The sequence below is a fragment of the Marmota marmota genome, unplaced genomic scaffold (genome assembly GCF_001458135.2).
Source record: "Marmota marmota marmota unplaced genomic scaffold, marMar, whole genome shotgun sequence".
NCBI classification, from domain to species: domain Eukaryota; kingdom Metazoa; phylum Chordata; class Mammalia; order Rodentia; family Sciuridae; genus Marmota; species Marmota marmota.
The window spans coordinates 4,000,268-4,017,499 of record NW_026000020.1 but is presented as its reverse complement, the minus strand read 5'-3'; the positions used below and the strand labels follow the sequence as shown (position 1 = coordinate 4,017,499).

The window sequence follows — 17,232 nt, the reverse complement described above, 5'->3', positions numbered from 1 at the left end:
ACCCAAAAAAAAAAAAAAAAAAAGAAAAGAAAAAAATTAGCTGAACACTTATCACACACTGTGTCACCTCCTGCTTTTCCCCTCTTCCCCTGGAGGGACCTGTCTCCCTTCTTGGTCACCCTGAGCAATCTCTGCTGACGGATTCAAGGAACATAAGTTGAGTAGTTTATCTGGGTTCCTCTTGTTGTTTGGGTGGAATAACATTCTTTTCATATTCCATATTCTTGGTGGAATTCCTGCAGCTTTTTTACTTTGCTTTCCTTGACTTTCGATGGAGCAAATTTTAATATATACTAATTAACCACTTCTGTGCTATGTACCCGCAAGCCTTTATATAAACATCTTCCCCTTGTCCTAACTGTAAAGTTAGTTCCGAATATTTTCTCTTAAAGCTTTTTATATCTTGCTTTTCACATTAAGAACATGAGTGTGTTTGATGTTTATAGTTATAGGGTGAACGGTAGAGAAGAGATTTTTGTTGCCCTGTTTGGACTACCCATTACCTACTAATTTTATGGGCACCTTTTAATGAATAGTTCGTCCTCTCCCTCCTTTTTTGTTTTGTTTGTTTTTACAAAACTATATGTCACTCTGGAGTCCACATATGAGCTGATCTGTCTCTGTCATTGTTTCCTTGGTCTACTGTGGCTTATCAAGTTGATATTACAGGAATGTATTCTCATCTGCTCATTGGTTTCTTCAAAACTATCTGATCTTGCTTGGTCTTCTGTTTTCCCACAGTGATTCTAAAACAGTTTGAGCAAGTTCATGATAAAAAAAACAAAACAAAACAAGCAAAAACCTTTCTAGGATGCTGGCTGGAATTACTTTGGATTTATAGACCAATCTGAGTCTTTGCATCCATGAACATGGTATTTCTCTCCATTTATTTAGAGCTTCTTAAACATACTTCAATAAACTTTTAGAATTTCTCCACAAAAGTCCTATGTGTATTTTTTAAAAAAGATTCATCTGGGGCTGGGGTTGTGGCTCAGTGGTAGAGCGCTTGACTGGCATGTGTGTGGCCCTGGGTTCGATCCTTAGCACCACATAAAAATAAACAAATTAAGTAAAAACTCCATTTAAAAAGAAAAGATTCATCTGTAAGTATTGATGGTGGAAACTTGTGTGTGGTCTTAAAAAATCCTTTGTCCCCTTCTTCCTGGGCCCAGGGGTAGACTATGTTTCCCAACTTCTTTCACAACAGGTATGAGCATAAATGAGATGGCCCTTTTCCCTCAGAATCCTTTAAGAGTGCATGTGGTATGGGGTATGGTGGCACACGCCTGTAATCCCAGTGACTCGGGAGGCTGAGGCAGGAGGGTTGCAAGCACAAGGCCAGCCTAAACAACTTAGTAAGGCTGTAAGCAACTCAGTGAGACACTGTCTCAGAATAATAAAAAACAAAGGGCTAGGGATGAGGCTCAGTGGTAAAGTGGCCCTGGGTTCCATCCCCCAAAAGCAGATGTGCCTCTTCTACCAGAGAGCACCTGGATGTGGTGGCCTCACCACACTCATGCAGAGCCGGCAAGTCCCTAAGGGATAAGAAGAGACCTTGGTCTCCAAATCAGTCCACAGAGGGAGCAGCCTGCTGTCTTGTCACATCCTCCAGCTTGTCATTTCCTCCCTAGACAGCTGACGTGAAAGACGGAGAAGTAAAACCAAGTGCCGTGGGGTCTTTAACTGCACGTTTTTACAGCTGTGGAAACAGAAACGATATTCATGGAGGATGCATCCACTTTTCTAGACCTGGTGGTATGGAAGCACGAGCTGTCAGAGAAGGGCCAGCAACGTGGACATGGAGTAGCAAGTGCAATGGCTGAGAGTAGCAGGGTGAGGTGGAAAGGGTGAGCTCACATTGTGGATGGCCGTGAACTCACACTCTCTGGTATAATGGGAGTCACTGGAGATTTTTAGACTGTTGTCTAATAACACGAAGACACAGCATGCCCTTAATCAGGACCACTGGAATGTTGACCATTCTTACCCGGCATGCTCAGCAGACAGACACATGCCGAATCGTTTGGTGCCAGTTTCCATACATCTTCTTATCATAAGCCGATAGCGGGGCTCAAAGACATGGAGCGGGCAGGGGACTGTGGGGAAGGCCATGGCACACACGAAGATGGGCACGTCCCTGGTCAGACTGCAGAGCAAGGGGAAATGTTAACTGAGATGTGCGAGAAAGACAAGGGTGGACTGGTTACCAAACAGCACTTGATCCTGGTCCTCTCATCTTGAAAACAAACCCTTCAGTGTTAAGTGGGAAACAGAAGCCACAGTGCACAGTGTGAGAAAGTTCTCTGCTCATTCAGTGTCCTGACAAGTCTGGCTTACTTAATTGATGAGAGATAACATGATGCATTATTATTAATTTATTTGGAAGAGTTAAAGCTTTTGACTACTCCAAAAAAGTACTAATCAGCAGGCACAGTGGCACACACCTATAATCCCAGAGGCTGAGGCAAGAGGATTACAAGTTCAAGGACAGTCTCATAAACTCAGTGAGGCCCTAAGCAACTTAGTGAGACTGTGTCTCAAAATAAAAATAAAAAGTGCTGGGGATGTGGCTCAGTGGTTAAGCGCCCCTGGGTTCAAGTCCTAGTTTAAAAAATTAAAATAAAAATCAGGCAGGCACAGTAGCACACGCCTGTAATCCCAGTGGCTCAAGAGGCTGAGGCAGGAGGACCATGAGCTCAAAGTCAGCCTCAGCAATTTAGCAAGGCTCTAAGCAACTCATTGAGACCCTGTCTTTAAATAAGTATAAAAAGGGCTAGGGATGTGGCTCAGTGGTTAAGTGGTCATGGGTTCAATTCCCAGTACAAAAAAAAAAAAAATTCTAATCAAAGCAAAAACTAGATAGTAGTCAAAAGCAATGAGTTTTAAATAGGAGGGTGTAAGAATGGTAAGATCTTTACTATCTTCTTGTTCTATGAACTTTGTCTTTTCACTTTGGAAAAATTCAGTGTCATATTTCTTTAGATACAAAAGCAACTACATAATTTCGTGCTACAGAATTACTACAATATTTTGTATTACTACATAATTTTTCTTATAATTCCTTGCAATATATTTCCACAAATATTTTGCAATTAGCATCCATCCCATTTATAGACCAAGAAACTTCTCTGCCACCAACCAACCAACCAGAATCCAAGGCAAGGCTGAGGGTAACAAGCATGTTTTTCTTTAATCTAAATTTAAAAGCAGGTAGATATAGCATGAGTACTTACTGTGATAGTTCCAACATTTCTTCATCATAAATCCTCTTCCTATCCGTCAATTCATCCGATAAATATTGGAATATTAATTCTTCAGCCAGAATAGTTATATTAAAATTTCTGCTTGCCAACAACTGTAGGGGAAAAAAGTTAAATGATACCAAATGTTAATTAATTCTAGAGGACCAAACCATCCATGTCTGAAGGTCAGTAGGGAAGGGGAAGGATAGAGTCTCTGGGAAGACAGAAAGGACATTGGGTCAGCCTGTGATAGGGCAGAGGTAGCCTCTCCATGTAGGAATAGGACAGAGATAGGTAGACTACAGGAAGAACAAGGCACCTCCAATTCAATGGCATCTACACTGTCAATCAAAAACCATGTTAATGAGAAAAAAGGAAGGAGAGGGTGATATGTTGGGGAAAGAAAAATATGAAATAAGCATCATCTTGGAAAATGGAAAACTGAAGTTACTTGAGAAAAATATTAGGAACGTCTCCTAAAGTTCTGAATCCAAATGAAGACTGAGAATTCAACCTCTGTTTTAGTCAGCTTTTCACTGCTGTGACTAAAGGATCTGACCAGGACAACTGTAAGCAGGATATGTTTATTTGAGGGCTCCTGGTTTCAGAGGTCTTAGTCCACAGAAGGCGGCTCCATTCCTCGGGGCTCCAGGTGACGCAGAGCATCATGGTGGGAGAGTGTGGCAGAGGGAAGCAGCTCACATCAGGGAGCCGAGAAGCTCCACTCTCCAGATGCAAATATATGCCCACAGCCACACCCCAATCCCACCCCACCACCTCAGTTAGTCCCACCAGGGATTCACTACTGATTAGGCTTAGGCTATAACCCAATCATTTCTCCTCCAAACCTTCTTGCCTGATCTCACATGTGAGCTTTTGGGGGACTCCTCACATCCAGACCATCACCACCCCCATTCCCAATCTTCCCAAGGTTCTCCAGCCCCGGCGTGTTCCTCATTAGGACTCACGCAAAAGGCGAAGAGTCGGCTTAATCTGAATGGGGAGAGGAGTGAGGGACGGAAGAGCTGGAGCTGGCCGTAAAGGGAAGGCAGGTGGCGATGAGTAAGAGAGTGCCAGGGTCAGTGGGCTGGAGGGTCACTGTGTGACTCAGCAGCTGTCGCCCTGTGATGGGCACATACGCTGCACTGCTTCACTTCAGGCAAATGCGCAGAAAGCCCACAGCTCTTTCCGCCAGCACCCTCGTACACACCAGGTACGACTCCAGGAGCCTCAGAGAAACCAGGTGCGTTCTCCCAGGTGTTCTCCCTGCTGCACTGAAGCAGCCGGTCTCAGCAAGGTGAAGGGGCTAGTGCAGGGCCTCGCGGCACAGCAAAGGCCCAGGCCTGGCAGGCGGTGCTCTGCTCGCTCTTTAGTAACTAACTGCATATCTGGACGTGGGCTGGCTCCACAGACTGCTAACACCTGTTGAGAGCCACAGCCGAAGGGGCCCCAGCAAACTTCCAGCTGCCAGCAAACTTCCAGCTGCCTGCTGATGATTGGCTCACAGCGGCCCCAGCAACATCTAGCTGATTGGCTCCTCTGCGGTGATGCTCATTGGGCTGTTTCCCTGCCCTTTCAGACCACGGAGCTGCTCATTGGGGGACTTTTTTGGCTCCGCCCACGTGACCCAGCCAATCGGCCTCAAGAGCAGGAGGATTGGGGGAGGTGGAGAGAAGCTGGTGTGGGAGAGAGAGGCTTGTGGAAAGCTGGTGGTGGCAGTTGAGGCTCTGAGGGTTTTTCCTGAGAGGCTGTTTTGTTTGGCGTGTGTGGTTCTAAAAATAAAGTTAGTTTCTTTTGACAAGTGGCTCCTGATTGTGCCCAGCCAGACTGGGGCAAACACCCTAAGTCCCGGACAGTCCCAGACACACCACTCGGTCCCTGTTGCCTTGGGTGAAATGAGCTGAGTTTCCATAACTGACCGTGAACTAGGAGCTCAACCTCCAGAGATGACCAACTGAGCACTACCACGACCTGGGAACTGGGAGAAACCAGTTCCACTTAACTCACAGACCCGTCATTATGAAGGACATAAGTGTTTCATAATTCACATTTTATAAGCTAGTAGTCTGTGATATCCTTTTATTGAAGAATAATGGGATAAAATTTGCTTTACTTGGTACTACGTTAACCAAAACTTCTGCAGAGCCGTATATATCACAGATGATTCATTTTTATAATAATTCATGCAAGGAAGTCAGAGCTCAGGCAGTGACCTCTGCTTTGAAAAAAGATCAGATTATGATTTTAAATTCTAGTTTGGGTATTATATTCTAATTTCTGGAACACTGGATATCTGGATAGCTGCATATAACCACTCATTCACACATTCAACAAAGATTTCTGAGGCTCTAATATATGTCTGGGTCTCTGGAAATATGGTGCAAAAAAAGAAAGACAAAGTCTCTTCCCGGCAAGGTGATGCACACCAGTAATCCCAGCAGTTTGGGAGGCTAAGGGAGGAGGATCTCAAGTTCAAAGCCAGCCTTGGCAACTTATCAAGGCACTAAGCAACTCAGTGAGACCCTGTCTCTAAATAAAGTATAAAAAAAGGCTGGGTATGTGGCTCAGTGATTGAGTGCACCTGAGTTCAAAAGAAAAGACAAGACAAGACAAAGTCTCTGTCCTTAAGGAGCTTACATTTTAGTTCCAATCTCCAGGCACTACTTCACACAGGCCCCTACAAGGCAGTGTTAAATGTGGAGATAATAAAGGTCTATGCTACAAGTGGTGGCCACAGAGGTATACATTTCACTCTCATGATACCAGGACACCAGGCTCCCAGCTCAGGGAAGAAGGGGTCCAATAAGTCATCAGGGCAAATGCTTCTGTTCACTGGAAGAGACAGCAATCCCAGGGGGAGGACTTCAAGGGACCCACCTAAGGAACCTTTCATGTAGACTCAACGTACCTAGCGCCATGACACACTGTGCATGGTACAATGATTGCTATTCATAACGAGAACCCTGAGGGATTTGGATTTAGTATGCATGCAATTTAACAAAGTATGTATATATGATTTAGAAAGGTTTCAATTATAACATTTTAACAAGTTTTGGCAGTAAATTAAAAGGTTGCAATTATCTAAAAATTGGCTTCAGTATAATATCTACTCTTATCATGTCAGGTTTTAAAAAATGAATTTTGGGGGCTGGGTGTCAAGCTCAGTTGTAAAACGTATACGCTTAACATGTGTGAGATCCTGGGTTCCATCCCAAATAAGAGTGGGTGGGGAGAAGAAGAGAGGGAGAGAGGAAAAAAATAGAGAATCTGGACGTCTATGAAAGACAAAAGCAAAACTTTATCCTACCTAAAAATGCATGTAAAAATCTCTGGGAAGCAATAACGGCAAATATTCTATTCTTAGTCCCTTTGCCACCCCAAGCGGGTAAATAACGTGCTCCATGTAGAGCAGTGGCTCCCTGAGGACCACCATCGGACACAATGATTAGAGTCACTCTTTAAGGATGCGATCAGGAGACCGTCAGCTTTGAGATACTCTCCGTTTGCTCCCATTCCTAATGTAAATGGATTTAATAGCTTCTGTTGGGTTAAATATCATTAAACAGCTTCCCTGTAGACTCTTTAAGTGTTGCTGGTTTTGATTTCCAACCAAAGACTATGACAATTGACAGATGGTGAGGGCACTAAGGGACTGAGGAACAGTCAGAAACCATCAGTTCTTCCCCCCACACTGAACTCTCGTGAGGAGGCCGGGCAGAGCACGCCCGCACGCGCCAAGGGCTCACGATCTTATCCTGACCATTTAGTGAGCATGCCATGGGGGCTCAGAGATGTTAGCTATCCTGTTCAGTCTCTGCCAACTGTAATTTCTGCCTGAAAATTGCCTTGAAATCGAGCTGTTTCTACATCTAACCCTTCCTTGCATTTTTTTTGATTAATCAAAGAGGTGAAAAAATGTCATGTCACTGATTAGAAACATCTGACGTTCTTTAGGTAGGAGCAAAGCGGGACGGGAAATGGATCTACCAAAGGACGGGAGGAGAAGCAGCCTTGCGTTTCACAAACTGTACCTACCTCCGAAAGCTTGTCCTTGCACAGCGGACAGTGTGGGGCATGGTCAAGGCAGCGCTCGAGGCATTTGAGGCAGAATGTATGTCCACAGGGCGTGGTGACAGGCTCAAAGAGCAACCTGGAAAGAAACACGGGGGTTTTCAGCAGAACCATCCAAAAGAGACATTCCAACCGTCTGTTTTAGAAGGGAGCCCCATGCAGTTCCTTTAATGTTCTGGAGGTCATATACGCCCATTTCCATCTTCTGCATTGAGTTTTTAGAAAAACAAATCAATCGTGAGTTAAGTAAAAATCATTTCCTTAGTAAAACAGCCTACTGCATTTTGGTGTAAGACTTTGGGAGGCTGAATTGTTTAGAGAATGACATAGATTCTACACCATCCTACCTCATGCAAAGGGCACACTCAAAGTCAGTCACATCAATCGGGAGCTCTGGACCTTCTCCTGTCTTAGAGTTCACATTATTTTCAGGTGAGGCATCTGCATCTGAAAAATTTAAAAACGGTTTCATTAAAACCCTAAACATCTGAACAACAGCATCCTCTGGGAGTATCTCCCCTGGACACGATGTATGACATCAATGTAACCAACCATGCCGGGCAGGAATGTTTCTGTCTAGTTAGTAGACAGCAATCATTTATCTGCACTGTAAGCATGAACGAATGTTAAAATTATACCTAAGTTTTCTGGCTATTTTGGACTACAAAGGCCTTGCCATCTAAAAATGTACTACACCTCAGAGCAGATAATCATTTCATTGTTAATTTTACCAGTGTAGAATTAATCAAAAACTAATGCCCTACCGTTTTGGATTATATAACATGATGAGAACACAGCCTACCGACCTTTCTTAGGAATTTTTCCAGGGGCACTAAGTTCACGGGCATCCTCCGTATCATCCGGATGCTGTCTCTTTAAGCCCGTGCTGGGTTTCTCTGGCAGTAAGCTTTCTAATGTTTTCTTGTCCTCTTCAAAGTGTAGACCCAGTATAAAATACAAGACCGAAGAATTGGCATTTCGAAATACATCAGTTTTCTCAGATGCATTCTGGTTAAATAGGGAAAAAAAAGAATCCTAAATATTCACGATATCATAGCATAGAAGGAATAAATCATGCAGGAATCTGTCTTAGAACCCTTTGGAAAACGAGAGTTGAGACTATCCCTTCAAAATCAGTTTCATTTATCAACTAATAAGAGGATCTTTGCACTTTTATGGTAAAATACAGGATAGTTTCTTTGAGGCCCAATGAATGAACACCACTCTTCGTTTACATGTATATAACATATACACATAAGATAAATAAATCATATATCACATATTCAAATCATCCCTCTGCTTTCTTTGCTCCAAACCAAAATAACCCCAGGCTCAGGTCTCCTGGTGTTTTGGTTGTTTGAAAGTTTTTGCAGAGTTTCTTCCGTTCAATCTTCAATCGCTTTCATTATTTTTGTTGACATTTAAAAGTGTCAACTCTTGGGTTGAAGAGCTACGCTGCTTTCGTGAAACTTTTTTTTTTTTGATACCAGGGGTGCTGAACCACTCAGCCACATCCCCAGCCCTTTTAACATTTAGAGACAGGGTCTCACTGAGTTGCTCAGGGCCTCACTAAATTGCTGAGGCTGGCTTTGAACTTGCCATCCTCCTGCCTCAGCCTCCCATGAAACACTTCTAACCAGTGTGACGCCGCGACGTCCAAACACCCTGTGCGGTGTCTAATCGGGAATCTGATGGACATGAGCTTCCTACCTCAGGACTCCCTGAGTTACCACCTTCTGCGGACTGTGGTGGCAGCGGCTTGTTTTTCCGGCCACGACACTGAGCCTTTGCTCTGCTTTGGATGCAAGCCTTGGTGTGCTGACGTACGTTTTCTGAAGGTGGAAAAAACACCTCACACACTGCCTATAAAATTGCCAAGGAGAGAGAGAGAAGTACTGTAAAATACTTCTAGAAATATACGTAACACGTTTTAAAGATTCAAAGGAACAGTGCAGCCAAACAGGCCTAGAATGTTAAAAAGAAATCATTACCTTATTCCTGGTCAACCTTTTAAAATTCAAACGTTTTTGAAATCACCATGTTTCAAGCATTTCAGCTTCTAATCCTTCTCCATTCTAGCCTTACAAATGATAAAATATGAGATCATAACTTCCTTTTGTCTGGTCCTTACATACCCCTACTACATAAAAACTCCCCTAAAACTCTCACAGATAAGAGAAAAATGCAGTAGAGGGGCTTCCGAGGGGTCGCATGTTAATCTAAGCTGTGACCAGCTATGGGACTGAGACATAAATAGACGACAGCTCTATTTATGACAGAACCACTAGAGCAGCTGGGAAAGCAGGGGAGGTAGAGGGCCATCACTCCGGCTCATGAGCCAGGGGCTAGCACTGGGGAAGGAGAGGGCAGGGGCTGCCGGTTAGGCATTCTGAGTGACACCTCGTGGTTCTGCCAAACCCTGTGATCTCAGCTGAATCCAATGGCTTCAGGGAAGAAAGACAAGCGAATGCAACCTAAACAAAGCCCCCTCCCAAAGTTCTTCATGTTACAAGGCGAGTGCACCAGAATCGACGACTTCTGTTATGGTCCAGATCTGAAATGTCCCTCAAAAACTCCTGTGTTGAAAGCACAGTCCCCAATGCAGCAGGGTGCAGGCGGGGCTTTTAGGCAAATAATTAGCAGAGTAATTGCCAATGGATGAATCCACTGGTAGCTGAATGGAGGGACTCCTGGGTGTTAACTGTAGGCAGATGAGGTATGGCTATAGGAAGTAGGTCACTGGGGGGCATGGCCTTGGGGATTATAGCTGACCCTGGCGCTTTTCTCTCTCTCTCTCTCTCTCTCTCTCTCTCTCTCTCCTCTCTCTGTTTCCTGGATGCCAGAGCTGAGCAACTTTCTTCCATGATGTGCTGCCCATACCTAGGCCCAGAGCAATGGAGTCCGTGGAACATGGATGGAGACCTCTGAAACCATAAACCAAAATAGGCTTCTGCTCCTCTAAGTTGTTTTTGTCAGATATTCAGGTCCCAGTGACAAAAAGCTAACATAATGTCTTAGCAGAGAGCAGCTGCATCCTCAGCAAGGCCTCGGGTCCTACCTGGCCCTGAGTGGCTTCAGCAGACCTGCCAGGGGTGTGAATATATTTCACGGGCATCGATGGGCTAATGCTCTTTTGACATCCCCCACCATGGTGTGCCCACAGGGCAAACCCCCACGTCTGAAAAAGCAATGGGAAGATCAGGGTCCAAAGACCGAGTTCTGGCTCCGGGAGCTCTGTGAGCATGCTTCATCTCACTGCGCTCAGGCTGCCATCTCTGCCTTGCTTGTGTAAGGATCAGCAGGGAGAAGACAAGCTTCAAGCTTCTGATGACATCTGCAGGTGGGAGACAGCTGGCAGGGGTAGCTGAAACAGCCAACTCAAGATTGAACATCATTCTGACAAGTTAGAACAACGGTCAGAACCCAGCAAGTGAAAACTGAACGGGATGAACAAACACCACTCGACTGCCCTTGGAAAAACAGATAAAAATGTTTCTAGAAAGTTCTTATAAAAAGAAAACCACAGACCTAGATCCTTGTGGCTTCCTGCATTTCTCATAGGAGCCAATGGGGATGCTGTCAGGCTAAAAACAAATATGCCTCACCCCCTGTCCCTGTCCTGTGTGCATGCTCAAATCTGGAGAACGTCAGAACACATCCAGGAGGAAACCCTTGTGACCTTGTTCTAAGAGTAAAGGAGGCTTGGTTCAAAGAATGATTTAGGGCAAAGAAAATAGCTCTTCTCAAATATCTAGAGTGGTCTGAGCTATTGAAAGAAGAACTGATTTATTTTATGTTGCTCCAGAAAACAAAACCAGAACTGCTAGGTAGAAACTACAGGGTAAATACATGGTCGATGTTCCCAGGAGTGTTAAAAATAGAGACAGGCTGACATCGAACAAAAACTCTCAGGCCCTGGAGGTGCTAAGTAAAGGCCAGGGCACCAGTGTGCAGGCTGTTAACAGCGTGGATTCCTACCTAAAGTGTGCTCGGAGACAAGCAGAAGAGCACGTACTCCTGCATTATGCTGGTGAGGCAGAGCTAGAAATTACAGGCCAACCTCTGGAGCTGAACTGGTCTATTTTACATATCTCAGGATGTCTTCATAGGACTTCTGTGCAAGTTGTGGTACTTGAAATTGGAAATTCTAGGAAACAGCACTTTGCCTCCCCGGCTCCAAATGGTCACCTAGCCTCATCTCCCGTGGGCCGTCATTGCAACACTACGCAAGCACACCGTACATCGTCCCAATAAATGGAACATCTAATTAGAAGCTGCCAGATGCACGAGCCTCATCATCATTATTACTATGTTTCTAATCACATTGTCCAGAACATTTGGAATTACACCTTCTGGTTTATTTCAAATGCAAGGGTCACCCAGCATGGACCCAAGGCTACAGACAGGACTTCCAAGAGAAACTCACTTATCAGAACTCATACCTTCTGTGCCTCTTTCTTCATTGTGCTACAATCAGGATTTAAAGCAAGGCAGTAGAGATATTCCTTCAACACTTCCTCACTTCTTCCCAGTGCACAAAGAGCCTGAGCTTTTATGTGGTGCCCCTGCATGGACCAAGAGACAGAGCAGACGTATACAACACAACCAGCATGAGTACACACATTTGAATACAGACAGCTCTGCAAAAAAATTGTTAGAATGACTTGTTTCCATTTCACAAACCCACCTTGGAAATCTGGCAAACTGCAATGTCTCATAAATACAATTTACAATCAGAACACAAGAATCACCATATTTGGAATTTGCTGCTTACAGCAGTTCTAATGGACATGCTACGAGACAACTGGTCTCTGTTAGTTTTTTTTTTTTTTAATTTTATTTTTCATTAATGTAATATTGCTACTGAGCTGGTGAGAGCTTCTTGCTCCTCAACTTCGTTGCTGGAAGGTGCCTGGTCTACACGGCTGACATCTACTGAGGAGGATTCTGGGGCTAGAAGCCCCAAGAGCAGGATGTCAGGGCCCTTATTCAGGGACTTCGGGCAGCCAGGCTTTCTTCCCCCGTGGTCTGTCTAGATTCTCTGGGTGAGAAGGCCCTGTAATGTGTGTGCCGCTACTGCCCTGTGTGACAGGGTGATCAGACACCGAGGCGAACCTCCATACTCACTCCCATCCTCAACACCTAGCTCCTTTCCAGAGCTCCTCCCATGCCGTGAGCTCAGCTTCCGTCTGAACTGGAATGTCCTCAGCTCTTTCATACACTCATCCATGTTTGAAAAAGAAATCTGTTGAATTCCCTTATTCCAGAAATATTCCCCATTCTCTCTGTTTATGAGCTTACTCTTGTTTATACTTCCTGTCACACTTTCCCTGAGGGACGATTTTATAGTCAGTAAACCCCACCAATCTTAAATGCTCAATGTGACAAGTTTTGATAAATGTGTGTGGTTGTAGAACCATTAACACTCGTCAGACAGCACATTTCCATCACCCCCAGCATTCTCTCCTGCCATCTGCAGTGGGTCCCCTCCCCTGGACAGACCTAGTAGCCACTGACCTGTCACTCTAGTTTTGCGTTTTTGAGTATTTCACACGAATGGAACCACAATGCTGTCTTTTGTGTGCCTTTCGTGACTTGCTGTGGCCCTTCTGAGACCAACCGTGTTGCTATGTAGATCCACATATCATTTTTTCTGTCCAGCTAAGCAGTATTCCACTGTATGGATGTACCATGATTTGTTTAGTTGCATGTTGATAGATATTTGGTTTATTTTTGTAGTCTTTGGCTAATATGAATTAAGCTGCTATGAACATTTGCACGTCTTTGTGTTCGTTTTTTTTTTTTTTTTTTTTTTAACTCTCTTGGGAAAATATTTGTAAGATTGATAGGTCTCACAGGAAGAGTATGCTTAACTTAAAAAAAAAAAAAAAATCTGCCCAGTGGCTCAGGAGGCTGAGGCAAAAGGATTGCAAGTTCAAAGCCAGTCTCAGCAACTTAGTGAGATCCTAAGCGACTGAGCAAGACCCTGTCTCAAAATCAAAAATACAAAAAAGGGCTGGGGATGTGGCTCAGTTGTTAAGCACCCCTGGGTTAAATTCCTGGTATCAAAAACAAACAAATCTGGGGCTGGGATTGTGGCTCAGCCGTAGAGCGCTCACCTCGCATGGGCAGGACCCGGGTTCGATCCTCAGCACCACATAAAATAAAGGCATTGTGTTGTGTCCATCTACACCTAAAAAATAAATATTAAAAAAAATCTACTAAACCTTTCAAAACCAACTGGATAATTTTGTATTCCCACTAGTGATGTATAAGAATTTGGTTGGTGGACTTCCTTGGCCACGTTTAGTGTGGTCAGTCTTGTTAACTTAAACCTGTCTAGTGGGTCTACAATAATATGTCACTGAGGTTCTAATTTGCATTTCTCTGATGACTAATAATGCAGGGCATTTTTTCATGTATTTATTTTATATTCATATGTCTTTTTTGGTAAAGGATCTGCTTAAATACCTTGCCCATTATTTAAAATTGGATTATCTGAATTATTACTAAATTGGTAAAATTTCTTTGTATTTACTAAAATCAACTCCTTTATCAAATAAATGCCTTGCATATATTTCTGTCTATCTTTGTTTGCCTTTTCACTTTTCTAATAGTATCTTTTGAAAGGCCAAGAGTTTTAAAATTTGATTACCAATTTACCATTGGGGCTTTTTTCTTTTTTTAATGATGTGTGTTTTCTGAGTCCTTTTTATTGATTTCTCTTCTTACATTTATTTCCTTCCTCTTCTCCTACTTTCTTAACGTGGAAGATTAGATCACTGCTTTGAGAACTTTCTTCTTCTTTAAGAAGCACTAATATTATAAACTTCCCCCCTAAGAATGGCTTTAGCTGCATTTCAGAAATTCAATGTTATCATCATTTGTGTTTAATTGTTTACTCCTTTCCCTTTTATTTCTGTTTGGTCCCACAGATTCAGAAGTAAGTTGAAGATGTTTAAGGATCTCCTAGATGTTTTATTTTTGAAATAAAATAAAACGATAAAATTGCTCTTTAATTCTGTTTTCAGAGAGCATTCTCTTTAAGATTTCGATGCTTTGAAATTTACTGATACTTTTTTTTTTTAACTAGCACTGGGATTCCATAAGCATTACAAGGCACATGCAGACTGCAACTGAGTGTAACGTTCTACAAACATCAATTAGGTTAAAAGGGTAGATAACGCCATTCAGATTTTATCTACATTAACTAAAATTTCGATTTAGTGAGGATATCAATACTGGCCAAAGTATATTAAATTCACTTAACTCTGATTGTGTACTTATCTAAGATTTAAAATTTTCTGATGCCCTGTTATTTCATGTGTGTGTGTGTGTGTACATATATAATTGTTGTATTGATCCTCTTATTGTAAAGTTTCTCTAAAATATTACTTTACGTCTCTAGTAGTACCCTTTGTTACTAATACAGTTATCTCATCTTTGTACTTTTTGTGTTTGCATGATATATTTTTGGAGCCTTTTAAGTCTATTTGTTTCTTTGCATCTAAGATGAATTTCTGGTAGAAGGCAGTCTGACTTTTTTTTTTTTCTTTCTACTTTGAATTTGCTTTTCCAATGTCAAATGGTTTCCATGGTTTCAAATGAGATGTCAACCATCAGTCTGGTTATTTCTCTTGTGCCATTATTCTCATCTCATGTCAGTTTTCTCTTGATGCTTCCAAGACTTTCTTTTAATATTTGCCTTACTGCACAGCAGCTTGATTATCATTTGAGTTTATCTTGCTTGGAGTTCATGCTTATCTTGCTGGCTCGGAAATTAACAATTCTCACTAAATCTGGAAAGTTTTTAGCCATTATTTCTTTGAACTTTTTCCCTGCCATTGCCTCTCTTTTCCCCTGGGGGTTCCAGGTGCACATGAACTACACACTTGACATTGACCCACAGGCTTCTGAGATTCTTTCCATTCTTCTTTACTCTTTTCCCTCCCTTTTCGGTTCTTTGGACTGGGAAATTTCCATGTATTTACCCTCATTTTCATTGATACAGTTGTCATGTATGATGTGCTTTTGAGCCTGTCCAGCAACTTTGAATTTCAGAATCCATAATTTTCATCTTTAGAATTTCCTTTTTTTTTTTAATGGTTCAATTTCCCCACTGAAATTGCTGTTTTATAAAAATATATTTTCCTTCTACTCTTTCGATATAATTTCATTTGACTCTTTGATCTCATTTATACAGAGTAAACATCCCTAACAAAAAATTTTAAATTGAAAATGCTCCAATAAAATGCTGACAAAGTTTTTCAGCACTGATATGATGCCACAGGTAGAAAATTCCACACCGTGCAACTCTGCTTTGTGTATAGAGTCATTTAAAATCTTATATAAAATTACCTTCACGCTGTATCCATAAGGAATATATAAAATTAATTTTGAGTTTACACTTTGGGTCCCATCCTCAAGATACTTCATTATGTATATGATAATATTCTAAAATTGGAAGATATCCAAAATCGGAAACAATTCTGGTACCAAGCATTTTGGATAAGGGATACTCAATCTGTAAAAGCTGTTTCTAGGTAAATACAATATCTGGGCCCACTTAATTTTTATTGGCTTTTATCTTAAGTCAACACTTTCCTGTTTCTTTTTGTGTCAAACATTTTTTAGTTGAAACTGGACATTGTATCTATGTTGTATCAACAACTTCTGCACTTTGTCATTTCTTCTGAGTGTTACTGGGTTGTCACAAAGGGCGATTAAATTTTCTGGATTCCCACACAAACTCTATGTTCCCACGGTGTGGCTTCTCTCTCTCTGCTCTGTTCTGACTTTCCCCTGCTCCTTTTTAAGGCTTGCAGTTCATTCCTCCCCTATGTCTAGGAAATTGGGCAATCAACCAGGATTTGGCCAGAGTTGGAACTTAGCCATTCTGAGATTTTTTTTTTTTTTTTCTCTCTTCTTGTAGGAGTTTCCCTAATTTCTAGCTATTCTGGCAGATTTGAGTTCTTTACTGACATTTCAGTCTTTGTCTTGCCTGAGCTGTGTGTTACTCCTCATTTAAGACACTCACTGAACATGGGAAGGGGGACCCTGTCACTCTGGCTTTTTTGCTGTGCCCTCTGCACCTCTCACATGCATGCGCAATTTAGCTGTGAGTCATATTTATATTTTGAATCTATCTCACTTGCACAGTTGTTTTGCTAAGAAAATTTCCCCCTTTCCACTTCCTTTTCCCCTGTTCCACCAGGCATTTCCAGATGAAGTACTGACCTTGAAGTCCCCAGAACTCTGATAGTTTTAGGTGGTAATGTTCAGAGCTTGTCCACTGTTGTCTTCTAGCTGCAGCTACAGCCGAAAAGCCAAAAAGCCATGAAATCACAATTTCTTACCCCTTCCATACTCAAAAGTCTTTGAGACTCAATTCTCCTGCTGTTTGGATACTTTACAATATTCTTTTTTTTCCCAGTCCAATTTTTATAATTTTTCTCTCTTCTGTGCTCACATGACGTCTACATTTTTTTGTGGTTCCCAGAAGTAGGTAAATCATCCTTTCCCTCTACTGTCATTTTACGTGGGTCCCTTGGGAGGTAAAACAATAAGGGATGCACATCCATGGCCGCCTCTTCATCCTTATCCCTGCACCAAAACGTCTAAGACACTAGTGGCAACTAACCGCCACCAAGAGTCTGTTTTCAGGTTCCTATCCACCTGGCTTCTTTCTCCACTGTCTGAATACCATGACTGTGCTGACGGTGACCCATCCTACCTCCAGCATCAACCGTGCCTAACACCCCGTAACTGTCCACTCATTACATCACAAGTCTGAGTTCTCTGGGAGAACAGCCATTTCAAAAGCGACGACAAGGGGCCGGGGTTGTGGCTCAAGTGGTAGCGCGCTCGCCTAGCATGCATGAGGCACTGGGTTCGATCCTCAGCACCACATAAAAATAAA

At 42.6% G+C, this 17,232-nt stretch overlaps 1 protein-coding gene across 2 annotated transcripts in view; it reads right to left on the bottom strand.

Annotated features, from left to right (window-relative positions):
• Positions 1–17,232, bottom strand: part of Lonrf2 (LON peptidase N-terminal domain and ring finger 2) — a 51,595-nt gene that overhangs the window by 20,935 nt on the left and 13,428 nt on the right. For both annotated transcript variants that reach the window (XM_048810258.1, XM_015499677.2), the window contains exons 3-9: positions 11,756–11,878; positions 9,024–9,176; positions 8,120–8,321; positions 7,661–7,760; positions 7,278–7,392; positions 3,234–3,355; positions 1,988–2,146 (exon numbers count right to left, since the gene is read on the bottom strand). In XM_048810258.1, the coding sequence (XP_048666215.1) occupies positions 1,988–2,146; positions 3,234–3,355; positions 7,278–7,392; positions 7,661–7,760; positions 8,120–8,321; positions 9,024–9,176; positions 11,756–11,878 (974 nt within the window). The remainder of the gene's footprint in view (positions 1–1,987; positions 2,147–3,233; positions 3,356–7,277; positions 7,393–7,660; positions 7,761–8,119; positions 8,322–9,023; positions 9,177–11,755; positions 11,879–17,232) is intronic.